The 18068-nt window shown below is 38.3% G+C and overlaps 1 protein-coding gene across 2 annotated transcripts in view; it reads left to right on the top strand.

The window, feature by feature from the left end:
• Window positions 1-634: 634 nt before the first annotated feature.
• Window positions 635-18068, top strand: part of RBL15 (RHOMBOID-like protein 15) — a 35311-nt gene continuing 17877 nt past the window's right edge. For both annotated transcript variants that reach the window (XM_089167131.1, XM_089167136.1), the window contains exons 1-9: window positions 635-754; window positions 1493-1658; window positions 5048-5351; window positions 5872-5904; window positions 6010-6101; window positions 6229-6302; window positions 15282-15376; window positions 15466-15532; window positions 16531-16697. In XM_089167131.1, the coding sequence (XP_089023257.1) occupies window positions 680-754; window positions 1493-1658; window positions 5048-5351; window positions 5872-5904; window positions 6010-6101; window positions 6229-6302; window positions 15282-15376; window positions 15466-15532; window positions 16531-16697 (1073 nt within the window). In that variant the 5' untranslated portion in view covers window positions 635-679. The remainder of the gene's footprint in view (window positions 755-1492; window positions 1659-5047; window positions 5352-5871; window positions 5905-6009; window positions 6102-6228; window positions 6303-15281; window positions 15377-15465; window positions 15533-16530; window positions 16698-18068) is intronic.

The raw sequence follows: 18068 nt of genomic DNA, 5'->3' as shown, positions 1-18068 counted from the left end.
GTATGGTGTGGGATTAGTCCCTCCATCTACCAAAAGGACAGTGGATTTAAACTCTTTTGTGATTTAAAAGCTAAGGTCATGCCGTCACCTAGCTATAATCTTGTCACCACAATAGTCTAGTGGTGAGGTTGCAATCCTACCCACCATTCACAGAAGTACCATTGCAGGGTTGGTTGGTAAGTTTAACACTTCTTAGTAAAAGAGTATTGCTGGTTATTCCTAGTAAGACAGTATGACCGTTATCCAATCCCTGGTTGTGTAGTGTGTTACCAACTGGGTGGTTTTCTCCGTAGTTCTTCTACTTTCTAATAAAAAATATGTTTACCAAAAAAAAAAAAAAAATAAAAGGTATTGCTTGATGTTATATTAGGTAATATTTTAATTTAAAAAATAATTGAAATTGTCTGTTACTTAAAAAGGTAAGAAAACCAACTCAAGGATGCTTTTCCCTTTCAATTAATTGGATGTGCGGTGTGCATTTGCATTAAGGTGAAAGCAGTAAATCTAATCTTACTTGACTTTAATCGTTGGCAATCAACCTACGCCGTTGGATCCAAGACATCCTAGGGCTGGGAACTCAAGTCTAGTGACAGCATGCCTCTTGTTGATATGATGCTCTCGGGACTACCGTCAACCCCTGAATCTCCGGGAAGATACCGAGAACTAATGCGGCTATTTAATGATTCCGAAGCGGGAAATCTTTTGCAGCCAAAATTATCGAAAACCGAAGATGAGATCAAACATTGTTTCAGAGGTAAGCAAACAGGATTACTCTACAGTCTTCAATATACTTCTGCAATTTTTGTGTCCGTATGCTTCGATCTGAATTAATGGTTTACTAGATTAGTCTAGTTTCATTTCTAGTCAACAAAGTGAATGACTCTCTAGTCTTTACATACTTCTGGAAATTTATTTTTTCCGGTCACTGCATCATTAGATCTGGAACTGATGGTTTTCTTATTCGTCTGGTTTCAATTTATTTAGAATTTTTCTCACATTCCTCATCCACCTCTTGTTTCTATATGCCGGGGGAAAACCCTACTTTTATCGTTGTTGGAGAACAGTTGACAGCCATTTGCTTTCTTCGATCCATTGTATTATACTTTTGCATTTACGATATGAAATGTAACCTTGCGCACGAGGAGTTACCGTATGAATGTGTCTGGCTCTATTTTTGTCGTTGAATATTGGTCTTAACCAGTCTTAGTTTCTGGTTATGGACCGGTTTAGATTGAAATTGTAGGAAGTAGATTAAATTCCGTGGGGTTTGAAGCTCTGCCTGTGGTTTATGCTTGATTCGACTGGAATTTATTCAGTTCCACCTCTATTGGTTACATGTTTGAAGAAATTGAAGGAATGGTTCCAAATGTTCTTTTTTAAAGAAGAGGTCCCTATTCCCAAATAATTGTCACGAAGGAATTACTGATGATGTTGGAAAATATAAATCAAAATGTTTTTTCTCATCACTCTTGCTTGTGTTAATGGTTCACAGGCAGGATTGCCTACGAGGGTCAGCCAGTGGTGGGAAGGAATTCCATTCCTAACTTCTGCTGTGGTGGTGATCTGTGGGATTATTTACTTGGTGTGTCTCCTAGTTGGATACGATTCCTTTATTGAGATCTGCTTCTTGCCCTCTGCGGTGGTTTCTCGGTTTCAAGGTACATTATTGTTTCAAACATTTGGTTCTCACCTACTGATCAGTAAATATAATACAAAGTTATGCATTGCTGCAGGCCTGTCGTATTTGATTTAAATTTGAAGTTCCTGTAGTGTGTGAGAATGTGTTATTTATTTATTAATTTGTATAATTATAAGTTTACTTGTTCATCCTTAAATTTATATTAGAATAAGTGACTTGTTTGGATTAATAAAAACAATGTTGGTCATTTAAATACATTCTAGAAATTGAACTTGAAGTATTGAATGTTAGGTGAAGTAGATAAAATGTTGTAAGAAAATAATGAGTTGAAAATCTCATATTTAGGTTCCTTAGAAAGGGGGGGGGGGGGGGGGGGATCTGCCCGGATTCTGCTTGTGTGGAAGCCTTTGGCATTGGGTTCACCATTTTTAGAAAAAGGGGGGGGGTTTCATGGTAAGATACACGACAAATAGGATCTGCTACTAGCACAGTATTAGGAAAGAGAAGGGAAGAGAAGACAAGAAAAGAAGAAGCAACTAATGCAAAGTATAAAGACCTATACAAGAATGAATTAGTTCAGTAAAAGAGTGTGATCTTACCTCCATTAAAGAGAAGAAATTCTGGCTAAATTGTTGAGTTGTATTCTTCTCCTTAACATAGTTTGCTGACAGCAAGACAGAAACTGGGACCTGTAGATATCACCCAAAACCCTAAAGTCAGGAATCCTACTTCCACAATCAGAATTAGCTGTAATTTGGATCAAACAACCCCCAAGCCCCCCATGCTCGACCCAAATTTCAGCCCGAACTGTGAAACGCTAAGTCCCCATCTCCCCTTTTGAGACTCTAAAGCCTTATGTTTTGCCAATTCGAGCTGGTTGCATGTGAGATCCTGTTAATTGGTCCTTAGACTTGTCTAAAGCTATTTCACCTTCAGTTGCTCTTAGTCATGTAACCCAGAGTTTAGGTTAGCCTTCCAAGATCCCCTCAATTAGAAAAAGCAGCAAATTAGGGTTTAAACCCTTGCTGTTTGGGTTGAAACCTCAGTAGACAGCAGCTGTTTTTACTCAAATACCATGCAGATGAGGCTAACTCCTTGCAGCGAATAGGTTTGGGTTTATGTGTAAGGGGGCTTAGGGCTTGGGAGGGTTGATACCAAGGTTTGGCTGCTGTTGTTTTGGAATTCCAGAGCTAAATATATAAGTCAGGGCTTAAAAAAAAAAATGCTGCTGTAGGGTTTCAATTGGGCTTGGGAAGGGGCTATTGTTACTTGTTAGATGCTTTATAATTTCAGGTCAAGTCTAATAAGTTTAGGTCAGTCCAAATGGATTAGGATGTGTTTGAAGAGTCCTAAAGGGTTTGAGATTCTTGGATTTGATTGGGACTGGGATCGAGTGTAGGAGAAGGGGTGGGGTGCTAATCCTAAAAAGGTTCAGGGGTTTGGGAGTTATGAGAGTTTTAGTGGAACTAGGGTTTGGGTTGGTCCAATTGGGCAGAAACTGGGAGGTTAGGGGAATGATGGTCATAATGTTTCAGACAGATATAACGGTTAGATTGTCGTAAATCTGGCCTTGAATTTTGGGCCTAGGAAAAAGTCCAAGTATTGCAGAAAAGTTCCAGAAAATTAGAAAAGGGGTGATAAGGGCATTAAGGTTATGGCTTTAGGGTTTAGGAGGGTGGGCTAAGGGTAGGGAAGGGGCTGGGGTTGTACTTACTTGATGGAAGGACACTTGAAGGGGCTGGGGCTGTGCTTACTTGATGAGGAAGAAGGACACTTGAAGGCTGCTGGAATTTTGAAAGTTCTTGGATTGCTGCAAGCTTTGAAGAAGATGAAAGAAAATGAAGAATACTTGCAGAAAACTCTCAAATTCTGCCGTGGTACTCCCAAGAGGACCACGACTTGATTCCCTCAAATTCAGGTTCTTTATTCAATTCAATGTACCCAATAATGGGGGAGGGAGGGATTTATAACCTCAAAATTCATGAAGGATTCCCTTTACAAAGGACTCGACTGGTTGATAACAAAACGACTCAACTAATTAATAACAAGAGGACTCTTAAACAAACCCTAATTGGATTCTTACTTAAGACATCTTAAAGGAATCAAATGACTAACCCTGAGGAGGAGTCCTTGTAAGTTGGACTCTAACTGAGAGTCTTACATAGATTGGGACTCTATTGTAATTCACAAAATACTAGCTCAAATAAAAAAATAAATATATATCCATGACCCTTGGATCAAGGGGGTTCTAACCAGGCCCTTCTTGAGCCCCGAAAGGGCTGAAAAATTACCTAAATACCCCTGGGTTATTTGGCCAGCTTTGGGTAGGGCGTTTTTGGGCCCAATTTTTTTTTTTGGGTGGGGGGGGAGTGGAGGGGGCGTAACCTTGTTCACGTGACTTAGTTTTGTATCTTACCTGCAGATTCCATTTTGCAGTATTAATGTATGTTTATAAAGTGTACCCTACCCATGTCAGTTGGTACAAACTTTTTCTCCCCGAGAAGTGTCATATGGGTATCCACCAATACTGGTGCATATTGGCGGATATGATATGATACCCACTTATAGTCTGATACTTAAAACTGTGATATTAATCGTTACATGTAATTGGGAGGTTGAAATTACTTACTCCATAGATATTGCTTAATTGATCTCTTGTGCTTATGTCTAGAAACATGAAACAAAACTAGTGCACGATTCATGTATAGCTATGATTGACTTGAAAATTGTTAATCCTCTAATTCAGTTCCCAGCAACTTTCGTCGATGCTGTTAGTAAGGTCATAGACAGTTTAGTTGATTGACTAGTCACTGTCGGGGAAAGTGTGTGTTTTAGTTGAAAACCTTCCTTGGAATAGCAGTAATTATACCTACAAATAATTGTTTTCATTGTGATCCTGAAACCTTCAAAAATTTTCCACTACATTCATCTCATCAGACTAATTGTAGTAAAATTGTTCATCATTAAAAATAGAAGTCAAACTGATGTCTCCAAAGAAGCACCTGTGATCATATTACTGAATTTTCTGTTTACTCATGTAAGGTACTTGATCATTCACCATTGTGAGGCTTGGAAAACATGTTAAATTTCACATGGTAGTCAATCTCACTTCTTGTAAAATTTTCTGTGTACTCAATGTGAGGCCTTTAACATTTTTGTTCTGTGGAAAATGCTTTTTAAATCCTGATTTATGGTACTGACAAAGTTTTTATAATTAGCTTTTTGTATCTTCTTGCAACTGGTGTAAGTTTATCCCATCAAGTGAATTTTTGTGTAATTATGTATAGTTGGTCATGTTGTTTTAATTTCAGTATCTTGTAAAACTCATATCGGCTGTTGGCAGTTTGATTCTCCATGTCTTGCTGATTCTTCTCATTTGGAATCTAACATCATTTTTATTTCATGCAGTTTACAGGATTTACACATCTGTTCTTTTTCATGGTTCACTGCTGCATGTTATGTTTAATATGATGGCTTTGGTTCCTTTGGGCACTGAGTTGGAAAGGATCATGGGATCTGTCCGTCTATTATATGTGATACTTTTGTTGGCTACAAGCAATGCACTATTTCATCTTCTTATTGCTCTCTTGGTGGCTCATAATCCTTTTCATCCTTATCCATTTCTCATGAATGAGTGTGGAATAGGATTTTCGGGAATCTTATTTTCCATGATTGTTATAGAGACAGCTTTGAGTGGAGCTCAATCTAGAAGGTTGGTGCTCTCAAGTGTAAAGCATTTAAGTGAAAGAATTTCATGTTACTTGAGTAACAGTGTCATTCTCATGTGGTCTATTGAAATTATAAAATTTCCAAGGATTTTATTTCTTAGAAGGAAATGATCATGCACTGTTTCATAAAAAAAACCAAACAACAACAACAACAATAAGCCTTGTCCCAACTAAATGGGGTCGGCTACATGGATTCTTGCCTTCCAATCAGTTCTGTTTGAGGCCATGTTAGATACAAGGTCTAGGTTATGCATATCCTTTCTCACCACTTCTCTTAAGGTTATCTTAGGTCTAGCCCTAGCTCTTATAGTTCCTTCAATCTAGATTATATCATTTCTTCGTACAAGGGCATTCATAGGTCTTTGTTGAACCACCTTAAATGACTTTCTCGTAGGGGGACCATTTCAAACCCTAGTGTATCCCATCATCCGAAGCATTACAATGTTTTATATATATTTTAATGGTGTTGACTTCTTCTAATGAAATGTATTGTCTTTCTTGCAGTGTGTTTGGGCTATTTAATGTTCCTGCAAAATGGTAAATGCATTAGCTCACTCAGTGAAAATGATGGCATTTTTATGCTATTCTCAGCACTATGATTGCTTCCAGATGTTGTATTTTGACTTTCAGGTTTGTTTTCAGGTATGCATGGATCTTATTGGTTGTCTTCCAGCTTCTTATGACGAATGTCTCGTTACTGGGGCACTTATGTGGAATCTTGTCTGGATTTGCATGTCTGTTCATCCTCTTTCTCCGTTCTTATCCTTAATTTTAACTGTTTGTTTTTCTACACTGACATTTACTTTGGTAATCACTTAGTCACATCAATTACTTACTGAGGCAGTATCTTCCTGTTGTCAGATACATACGGATTGTTTAAATATGTGTTGCCTGGGCCATCCCTTTATTCTGCTATCGAGAGTTCGTCATGGCTTGTAAGTCCTATTAGACTAGCTTCTGTCTCAGAAAGTGCACATTTCTCTGTAATATACATATTGTATTTTGTGCCGTGCAAGTTAGATGACATCTTGCTTCATCTGACCTTTGTGGTGTGCACACTAAGCAATCCAGGAGGCCCCTGGCCAGTTGACATAATCATGCTTGCTTTACTTTATTTCATGTCATTCAGACTCATTCAGTGGCTGGAAGTGTCATAATTAATTAGGGAAAACTTGTAAAGTTTGATTATTGCTAACCAGGTATGTTCTAATCATGTTGGAGATTTATTGAGTCCCTTGTTTTGTGGGTCAACTGTTGAGCACAGGTAGGTCTGGATGCAGCGGTACCAGTTTTGCACATTAAGAGAGTTGCATTTCTTGTTGAGCATACTCAATATTGGATTGTGTCCACTGTCTTGTGGAGAAGAACATGGTTCTAGATATCCAAATGTTAAGGTTTTCTTTTCCTATGGTATTAACAGGACCAAAAACCTAGTAGTGGAAAAATTTTCTTCAGTTTTGATATCCGAAAAAGTAGTTTCATTTAGAACATTTTTGATAGCATTTGCACACACCAAATTGGGATGATGTTTGCCTCAATTGAGTGAGGGCTATTTCTTCCAAGATCTTTAAGACCATGGTTCAAGATCTCGCCCCTTCCAAAACTTGAGATTTCGACTGAGTTGGCGAGATCTCGGTCGAGATATGGTATTCTTTTTTGGGCCAACTCAATGACCCATTTCAGTGGGTTTTAGGGTCTATGTTAGGCTCAAACTTGGTAGTTAACCTAATTAGGCCTTATGAACACATTGATGGCCTTGAATTTGTGAGAAAACAAACCTAAGTATGAGTTCTAAGTCTATCCATAGTGTGAAAGCAAAATGCTGTAGGATTGGGGAATGTAAGGTTATACAACATGTAATATAAAATCTTTAAGGCATATAAATGGAAAGCAAGTGTATCAAATACATCAAATAACTTAAATGTCATCAAAATTCCATCCATATGAGTGTCACAATCTTGGTTCTCGAGAATAGAATAATAAAATTATATAACCATTAGAAGTTCTATATAAGTCATTAACTCATAAGTTCATAAGACAATCAGAGAATGATTGATATTTCTTTGGTTTTGTAGATGTGCTAGAGAGTTGCAAGTGAAAATCCAGCTGAAATCCGCAAAAATCCAGCGAAAATTGAGAGTTTTAGAGAGATATGGCGAGATCTGGGGTGAGATCTCGAGTGAGATGTGGGCATCTTGCCCTTGATCTTGTCTCGCCTTATTAAAAAAGCGAGATCTCACATGAGATCTCATACCATGTTTAAGAGAACCAACTCATATGTGGTGATTAAGTTTGGTTTAAGGGGAAAATGGTTAAGTTAGGGTCTTATAGTTGAAACTAATGCACTCTTAAATGGTATTTGTGTTCCAAGGATAATTAGCCTATCCCATGGGAGATACGAGATAAATTCCTTGAGGTGGGGAACTAGGGTACATAGGTGTTAGAATGGGATGAAATTTGGAGGGAATGTATGTAATGATATAGGGATATGATCCCCCAAGTTTGCTTGGGTTTGGATAGCTTCATTGTAGGATGTGAGGATTCTTTTTTTGGGGGTATTAAGGAGTACGAAAATCCAAATATATTTTTTATCTTGGAATTGGGTGGTCAAAATGGGGTTAACTTGGGATCTAAGGTCACTAGGGTTGGGGGGATGATGCACCTAAAGTGGGAAAGATTTGACAGCTAGATTGGTGCAGATGTAACCTTAAATTTTGGGTGCCTTAGAAGTCTGAATATTCAAGAGAATTCAAGAAGTATAGATAAAAGGGTGATAGGAGAAAGGGGATGGAGTGGGCTGCCAAATACCTGGATGAGGGGGCTCGTAGATGCTTGGATTGAATAAATGGCTTCTTCAAAGCTGTCTATTCCCATAGGAAACTTGACTTTGCCAAGAACCTTTGCGCAATTCTCAGCTCTTTGACCTTTTCTGATCAAAGTTGATATAAACCAATAGTTGCACACACGTAAAAGCACTAAAGGCGTGAAAGCGAAATTATCTATCAATTAGCTGTAGTCTATCGTAATTGATAGGCGCTATTTATAACCTTAGATAAGAAGTCCTAGTGAAATTAGGTTTTAGAAACTAACTTAATCTAAAACAACAGCTAACTACTTTTAATTAACTAAGCAAGCCTAGTAGTGGGCTGCACTACAAGAATTAAATGCCTTAAATTGAATCAGATATTAAATAAAAGACTAATAATCTAGATGACCTTGCTGTCCTCGACTTTTAAGGTTGGGCAGAATTTGTAGACTGCCACTGAAATAACTGAAAGTATGGAAAAACAATACTGACTTGACTTGCTGCTGGGAAGCAAGCCTAGGGGCTCTGCGTGGGCTTCTAAGGGCATGGCCTCAGATCTGAGGGCCCTAAGTAGGCCTGGAACTGCATCAAGTGCCTAGGTGACACCTAGACACTTTTTGGTATTGCCTTGATTTTGTTCCCCCTTCAGACGTGTTGCTTGCCTAGATGCCATGACAACTATGCTTTGATGACTATCTGAATTGGGAGTCATGTACTAAAATGGCCCAGGCCTCTCCTATATAATCCTCTGACTTGGATTTGGAAATTGCTTTCTCACTTTATTCATTCTCTTTCTAGAATTTAGTGTTCATTCCCTTTGCTATTTTCTTCTTCCTCTTTGATATTTTTGTTTGACTGAGTTTAGATTTAATTTCTGCATTAGAGAAGGTATATAGGATATAAAACTTACTTTTAGTTGTTGTCAAGCATTGGATTTGGGGTATGATCGGAGCGTGGATTAAAAGTTGAATTTGAAACTGTTCTGCTTCAATTAACTAAATTTTCATTCAGCAACATTGTGCTCTTCCTTCTCGTTGGTCTTGATTAATCTCATTGTTATTTTCCTTTTGATCTTTATTATCCCCTTTTCCTCATGGTTAAGCAAACCCATCCTCTTGGGATTGGATGACCCAAGAGGGAAGAATGAACAGAAGGATTGACACACCTGTGTCTTAAGAGAGAGAACCATAAAAGAGTTGTAATAGTTAGATGCTGTACTATGCATGTCATCCTGATAATTTGTTCTCTGGAAACAGCCTTTACATGAAGTAGGGATAATATTGCCTACATTAGTATAACCCATTAACCCTTATACCCAGCAATGGTGGGTGCACAAGAGTAAGAGTGCAGACATGGTTCAAGATTTTGGATTTGATGGCCATCTTGCTGGCCAGAAAACCAAGATCTAGGCGAGTTGGAAGAACTTTTTTCCTACTGACAGTCAACTCTGTGGGTTTCAATGGTCTTTTGGGTTGGGATTTGCAGTCCAGCCTATTTTAGGCTTTCTAAACACAATGATGGCCTTAGATTAATGAAAAAGAAACCGTAATGTGAGTTCCATTTCGACCCCAAGAAATGAAGGTGCACACTAACACCTGTTGTACACACCATATACTCAATATTATGAATTCATGATCTTCAAACTTCTAACTGCTATAATACATCACACGTTACATGTGTTCATCATCAATGCACAAAGTTACAACATGAGAGTATGAGACTGAATGCACTAAGCAGTAACATTAAGCACGATGCCACTGGTCACTAGATGGTGTAGTGGGTTGTTCATGACGTGGATGAGGTGCTCCAGCCAAGTTTCCAGCAAAAAATTATGCACAACATGGAGTTTTGAAGAAGCAACAACTGTTGGTGGTGGGAGGGGCAAGATGGATTTGAGAGGGCTGAGGCCATTTTATAACATGTGTTGGACTGAAGTCTTGATTCGACCATGATTTTGGTCAAAATTTTTATTCTTTTCTTGCTAATCATCTAGCCTGGGTCGGCCAAAAGAGCGAGATATTGAGATCTGGCGAGTTTTCGAACCATGGGTAGATCCTTGTGCAATGGTAAGGTTGCTCTAGCCCGATCAAGTGGTCATGTGTTTGAGTCTTTGGAAACCACATCTCAATTAAGTGGGGGTAAAGCTGTGTATATTATTACCTTCCCCAGACCCGGTGATGTAACCTAGGGTCTGGGCCAGTCTTCAGGATCCTCTCTATTAGAACCAGCAGCACAAATAGGGTTAAAACCTTTCTGTTTAGGTCAAAATCTCACAGGAGAGCTGCAATTTTAGGCTTGCAACCCTGCTGTCTGGGTCTGGAATTAGTGGACAGCAACTAATCTTTTCAAATATCCTCACAGTAGGTCAATTAGGGTTTGAACACTTGCTGTCCAGGTCTGGTCAACAATGAACAGCAGCAAAACCTTAACACTTTGATAGCCCTGCAGATAGGTTTGGGTATGGATGCCAGCCTTCAGATATTGAAGGAGGGGATATAGGTTAGGTTTAAGGTTAAGCCAGGCTTGGTCTGAAATTAAGGGAGAATGTTCTGTTGTTTGGTAATTTCACAAATAATACAGTCTAGGGTTTAGAAAACAGGTATCCTAATTGGTTTAGGACTCTTAGTTAGGGTAGGGTTTGGAGGGAGGTAGAGAAGGTGTGGGGGAAGGTAATCATAAAAGGGTTCGAGTTTTGGGTGAAAGGTTGGGTAGATATAGGAATTAGAATGAAGGGTTTAGAAGGAAGAAGATGAGTTGCAGGTTTTTACTAAACTTATAAGGGGAAGGGGCTGTGATGAGTTTGGAAGAATGAAAAAGAGGTAGAAGGGTGGTGCGATTCTAGGGGAGGGTTAATAGGAGAAGGGGATGGGGTTTGTAGGGTTTTATGAAGGGGATGGGGTGCTGCTGCTGTAGAGAAAAAAGGGGGAAGGAGGGGTTTGTGCAAGGCTGGGGTAGAGGATTAGGGTAGGTTAGGGGTTGGGGAATAACTTACAGTAAGTATGATCAGCTGTGGGCCGCCCTCCTAAGGAACCACGACTCCACTCAATCTTCCTTCAACTCTATTTTTTTATTCATCAAAATCTGAATCGCTTACCAGGTGTGGAGGGCCGGAGGCTTCTAATACCCTCATTACATTGAAGGGCAACTAGGACTTTCTAACTTGACTCTATTAAGAAACATATTTGGACTAAACTTAGGGAATCTAATCAATTAGATCAGAATTCCCTATCACAATTGGACTTAACTTTTTAAACTAGAAAAAGTACTCTTAAGGTAGAGTTCCTAAACAAGTACAACTTGCAAAATAAGCAACCAAGTTTTAGAAGGAATCCTACTTGAAAAGGATTGCACTGGGACTCCTACTTTGATGAAGACTCTTCAAAAACTTGTTAAGACTCAAAACTAAAAGTAGATCTAAGACTCCTTGTAGAAAGTGGGGAACAACTAGGGAGATCCTTCTCTAACTGGGACTTCTAACCAACTGACCAAATGAAAAATAAAGAGTAGATTCTGGCTCCTATAATTATTTTGGATTCTTTTGGAGCACTTTGAAGCCCAAACGGAGGTTGGGAAATAACCAAAATACCCCTAGGATAATTTGGGCTCTTGGTGTCGCATGATCGAGGGCTGAATTTGAGTCTAAAATATGAAAGACCCGATGGTTGCCAATCCTGGTTACATGCAGTGTCGGGAGCCTTGTGCACTTGGCATCCCCTTTTCTTAATCTGCTGTAAATGAAGTAACAAATATAAAAGCATTTAAAGATCTTTGACATAAATTAGGGATGATTTTGGTTTGATACCATTTCCTGTGCTGTCAAACTGTGTCAAATCCACCGCTACCATTTGGAGTCTTCTTTATGCGAAACAAGTGCATGAATTGGTTCAGAATGTAAAAGATTGGCCGCGCAAAAAAAACAAGGGGAAAACAATTTATGGGCCTTCAAACCAAGGTTTCAAATTTGTAATTGAGAATCTACCAGCTTTTGAGCAAGACGCAGTTGAAGCCTTGGCATATCTTAGTGTTTGGGCTGACCATACTGCCTTCAAAACTAAGATTTGATACTTCTATAAGATCTTGGATGCATACTTGGGAACAGATCATCTAGATGTTGTATCATGACTGTTATTAAAATATATCATGCAGTGCTAGTCCTGTAATGCATTTAATAGAAAGTTGGCATTTTTTATATGGTGCTAACATTTAGCTGTTGAATAGCATTATGTAACTATTAAGGTCACTCTATTCTTTATGGAAAGTTGACTTTAGTGTGTCAACCTTGGGAACAACATCTAGACACATTGGATTTCTATGCTGGTGGGAGTCTTTTTTAAAAACCATCCTGTTTCCCCTAAGGTCCACTATTTTGTGACATGCCTTCTGGCAGTTAATTTGTTATTAGATTTTGGTTAAGCGAGCAATGTTCTATGCGCTGAAGCTAGAGGAATGTCCAGTCCGTTTGTGGGGTTCTATGCCACCTGGAGGGCAATCTGGGAAATCCAGGCCTTTTCTAGTCAGAAATCCTTATCGTGTTGGGCTCTTCAGCTGTAAAAGTATCAGAAAAAGGACACTTTCTGCATGTAGGGTATCTTGGGAGAAAGCTTGCATGTTTAGATGGGGACAATAAGTGTTATCTCTTGCTGCAATATATGTTCCATATTAACACATACTTCTAAGAGGGTAATTGTCCTGTTTTTCTTATTCGTAGTTCAAGAAGTTCTGTTTCTTTTGTTTTTTAAATTTGGGAAAGCTATCATAGTATATAGAAAGCTTCTAGTAGAAGAGCTAAATTTTAGGCTTGTATTAGAATAATGGTTGTATTATCTTTTTTCCTGGTATTGTGGTGCAAATTGGAGAATAATTGTTGGTCCTTTCTTATTCAGTATTACTGCTTCTCCAATTGGAGACCTAAACGTGTGCTCATTTCTTCTGCATTCCGTTTGTTTTACTTGGGAGTAAAATACTAGTACTTTTTTGTTAAATAAATTTGAGCAAATTGCACTAGCACCCCAAAAGGGAGGCCTTAAAGCTGACATCCCCCATTTTATGTTTGAAAAACACAAACACCCCAAAATTGGATTTTCATTGGATACATTAGTCCAATTTGTCACTTAAGCCGTTAAATTACTGTTTATTTTTCTTTCCTTCATATTTTGATAGAAATATTTTTGGAATTGAAAGAAAATAAACAGTGATTTAACAGTTTTCAATGACAAATTGGACTAATGTGTCCAATGAAAATCCAATTTTGGGGTGTTTGTGTTTTTCAAACATAAAGTGGGGTGTTAGTGCTTTAAGGCCTCCATTTTGGCGTGCCGATGCAATTTGTTCAATTAATTTTAATGAGATATTTAACATGATTGCTTGCAAATTGTGATGGGGAAGATTCTCTTTTTGGATCACTATGAGGTGCTTTCACTAAAGGCTCACCTTTCTTTAGATACCTCTAAAGGCCATATGAAAACAGGATTTTGCCTAGGAAGTCCATTTATGTTTGGTTCCATTAGCACAAGCATAATCAGCTATGAACAGTGAGTTTGTTTTGAGCATGTATCCTGGGAATATTTTTTTAAAGGGGGAATACGCACCTAGCTTTTTTCCAAAATGAGTAAGATCTGCCTTCTCATACTTACTATGTTATGCTGCTTGACCAATGGATGTGATCATAGGGTCAAAATATTCGGGTTTAAAGGTTCAGAGAACATGGCAGCTATGCCAAGGCTTTTACTGAAGACTTTCAATCTCTCCTTCCTACTAATATTTCACTCGATAACTTCCAGAAAGAGAGGCTTTCAGCTAAGTCAAATAGCTTTTGCACCTATCCCATCCCTGTCAGCGAGTGGTTAGTATTGTCTGAAGGGTTCATTAGAGGACTTAGCGTCTTCCATAAGCTCCATTCACAAGTACTGCTAACCCTCTTACCAGTAAAAAATGGTACTGCTGACCTTATCGTTCTCCTTATTAACAATTCGATATGATAGTTATTAGATTGCACAATGAAGTAGTGAGACTTGAGGATCAAGAGATTCTACAAAGTAAATGTTTAGTTACCTGGGCTCTTCCATTAACAATGATGATGATATAGAAGATGACGTTCTCACAGGATTCAGGTAGGATGGCTGAAGTGGAGAGGTGCTTCAGGTGTGTTGTGTGACAAATATATGCCTATTAGGCTTAAGGAAAAATTCTATGTACAATTATCAGATTGGCTATGACCTATGAGGCATAATGTTGGGCAACCAAGAGGAGCATATAAAAAGATCAAGTGTTCTGGAGATGGGGTTGTTGAGGAGGATGTATGGCCAGACTAGAGGAGAGAGTGAGTGAGGAATGATTATATTAGATCTGACTTGGGTATTGCACAGTTGCACCAATTCAAGACAAGCTACAAGAGTGCCGCTTGGGGTGGTATAGGCATGCCCAATGAAGGCCATTAGAGGCACCTGTAAGGAAGAGAGATCAGATCTGATTGGATGGGGCTAAAAGAGGTAGGGGTAGTTATCCACTTATCCTCATTTGTCTTGAATAAGTTGAATTTTACCACTACTGCTCTTGTCTATTTTATTGAACCCCCATGGATCGATGTAGCCGACCCCATTAAGTTGGGATAAGGTTATGCTTGTTTTTGTATGGTAGCATGGTTGTCAAGGCGGCAAGGCAAGGCAAGACAATAGAGGGCAACGAAAATCAAGGCGACACCAGTGACAAAAAATGGGCCTAGGCGACAAGGCGGTCGCCTAGGCAGACGCTTTGACAAATTTGTATGGTAGTTATTAGATTTTTCTCCATAGGCTTGCTAATTCTTGCTCCTTTTTTTGATTGGGAGATTCTTTCCAATCAAACTTGTGTGGTTTTTAATATCCTCCTATCAATAACTAAGAGCTCCTCCAAGCTGCCAGATTCTCCTCCATTGTTTTAATTTCTGGATCCATGTATTTGTCTGCATAAAAGAGTCCCTTAAATCATTCCTTGCTTGGCTGGGAGAATGCTGAGGCTGCATTGTGAGCTAGTTGCTAATTCTGCTACTTTGCTGTGTTCTAGAATGCAGTTTGAAATTCTTGCTTCTATATCTACATTTTCCAATTTATTGTCTCTGTCATCCTTGCAGTCATCTTGTGTGAGGCGACCTAAATTTATTTTGTGCACTGGGGGAAATCCATCTGGTTATATCCCTACACATTCAAGTCCAAATACAACTTCAAGGTAACTACCCAAATTTTGAAATCATTATATTTTAGGAGTGTATCTTAAGAGCATGGAATAATTAGCCATCATCTTTCGTCTTGCAACAGTCTGCTTTCTGGAAGTATGTGGAGAAACCTTTCTTCGTGGCTACCGCAAAGGCAAACATCTACTCAGGTGACGATCATTACTGCATTTTTATTTTGGCAATTTTAGGTCCAGAAGCTTGTAGTTTTTTATTCTTAATGTATTCAAGGTTTCTATGGATATTGTCACTGACACATGAGGGTTATATGACTTGTGGTTTGCTAAACGTACATGGATGGACGATCCTATTTAGATTGTTGACAACAACAACAACAACACAAGCCTTATCCCAACTCGGCAGTTTATCGACACCATGTATTAATATATATATTGGGTTTTAGTTCTGATTTTTAATTGTAGCTAATTATATTTGTTTGGTATATTCTAATTTACTGCCAATTTTAGTGAATTGTGATATACTTATTAAAATAATTGGAAAAAATGAAGACTAATTAGTGGTTATTTTCCAATCTTTTAATTGATTGTTCCTCTAGCATTAATGTGTTGTTTTGGTTTGTCTGGAGATAGGGATATGTTGGATGTACTTCAAAGTATTAAAGGGCAGTTTTAGGCCAAGAAAGATAAAAACTTTGGTAGGACAGGTCTCTGTGGTTTTTATTTTTGCATGAATAACTGAGTGTAGGACCAGAAAGAAATTTCCAGGGTTCCCCTAATAAGGTGGAATCTGCTTATGTTGTTTCCAGAAAAGCCAAGGCATATTGTGGGCTTCTATCTGAAAGAGAAGAAAAAAAATCTGTCTATATTGGAATTAATATGAAAAGGTCTTCATATGTTCCTGTCTTTGGTTGGTTTTCTTAGTTATTTTGGCAATTTGGCTTCCCTTTTTTTAGCTTTGTAAATGTTTGTTGCACCTTATGCTTTTTAGTTATATTCGGACTTTCGTGAAAGAAGATTTTTTTTTTTTTATTTTTTTATATGCTGTTCTGCTTGGTTCCACTAATTTATAAAGCTATACTGATCAATGGTTTTCATGATCTATCTAGCCTCAAATGTTTGGTGACCTCAGATATGTTCTCAATTGATTGTAATTTCGGCTTTATCTGATATGATGATAATACACTTTGCAGGCAGGACAGGATGATAGATTCCCTGGGAGTGGTAGGACACTTGGTTCTGGCAGAAATCAAGCAGTCGCAACTGTGAATTCTGGTTCTGGCCTGCAAGCTAGACTCTTAGATGATCACCTGTCAGAAGTGACAGGATCTGGCATAGGACAGAGGGTATCTGAAGGCAGGTAGTTGAATTGCCCTTAAAATATTTTTTTGGACGTGCTTATAACTTGATGGGGCTTAAAAAGATTCCATGGTTGAATAGCTTTGGCTCTGGCTTTGTCATCCTAAAAAGGCTTGTTTAGCTTCTTCAGTGATTAGTGATTACTTGAAACTCTTTCGAAGTGCTGAAAAGTCAATACTGATGATCTAGCTGCCAAAAATCCTAGTGTCTTTATGTGAATTTGATGCTGCTGTGGATCTGAGATATCAAAATAAGTCCTCTTGTTTCCTTCTTCTTTTTTTAATACTGGTTTATAGTGTGTACAGTTCTTAGCACCCCCAGCAAAAAAAGAAAAAGAAAAAGAGAAGCTGTTTTTCATTTTCCAATATTGCTGATCCACAGAAGGCTAGGGCTACACAGTATTAAATTACTTGTCAACTGACTCTCCTAGAAAAAATAAACAATATAAATAGGACTTTAGCTGACACAGATTCACTACCACCAAAATGGGCTTATTCCGCCAGAAATAAGCCTAGGGCTGGTTTACCTAGATTATGTTTACATGATCCATGTATGAAACTAGCTAGTTATTTTTAGGGCAATCATGTCGTATGGCATTTAGTTAATGAACCTCCTAATAGGTAGAAAGTTTGTCTGGATTAATTACTTCTTGAGAGTAAAGCTGAACTTCAATTTTAAACTGAGTTTGTTTTCTAACCTCCTATTTGGGGGTTTGTTTCAAAAGACAAGTAGGTAGTTGGTATGTTTTTAGAAACTCTGCTTCAATAAGAAAAGGAGTCTATTAGCTTTCCTATCTTTATATTAAGCTTTGTAAGCTGATCAATGACCTATGCCCATCATGGGACTGTAGTGCAGAGATTGATAAATAGAATTTTGATTTTGAAGCTGTTGCATTTTTTCTCGGAGAGAATTAGTCCAGGTCTCATTTATTGGACTTACGTTTTGGAACCCTAACTCTTGTTTTGCATTGAAGAGCCATTCTACCCTTTGCCAAGTGGATGAAAGTGTTAGAAGCCTCAACCTAGCCAGGAGATTAAGTTCCTCATTGATGCATGTCCAGTACCAAATTGGCCAATTTCCCTTTAAAAATCAACTTAGGATTGATAGCTGTGGGTGTTGGGCCTTTGTTCAGCGGGTTTATGTGGCCATGAGCCTATTCTATGGGCCCATAAGTTTAGTGTTTAGGCCAAGTACGAAAGTAGGTTTTTATTTTGGCTTAATTATACAAATTTTGCCCAACTCAAGTTATAAGGTAGAATAGTCTTTTTCTTATGATTTGTTTTAGTTTTAACTTTTAAGAGTCTTAAGTCTAAGATACTTTTGAGTTTAGTTATAATTCTATTTGAATTTGGATCAGTATGTTGAGTACAAC

The sequence above is a fragment of the Hakea prostrata genome, chromosome 1, assembly GCF_041222555.1.
Source record: "Hakea prostrata isolate BN-2017 chromosome 1, UWA_Hpros_2, whole genome shotgun sequence".
Lineage (NCBI taxonomy): Eukaryota > Viridiplantae > Streptophyta > Magnoliopsida > Proteales > Proteaceae > Hakea > Hakea prostrata.
This window is presented reverse-complemented; position numbering and strand designations above follow the sequence as displayed.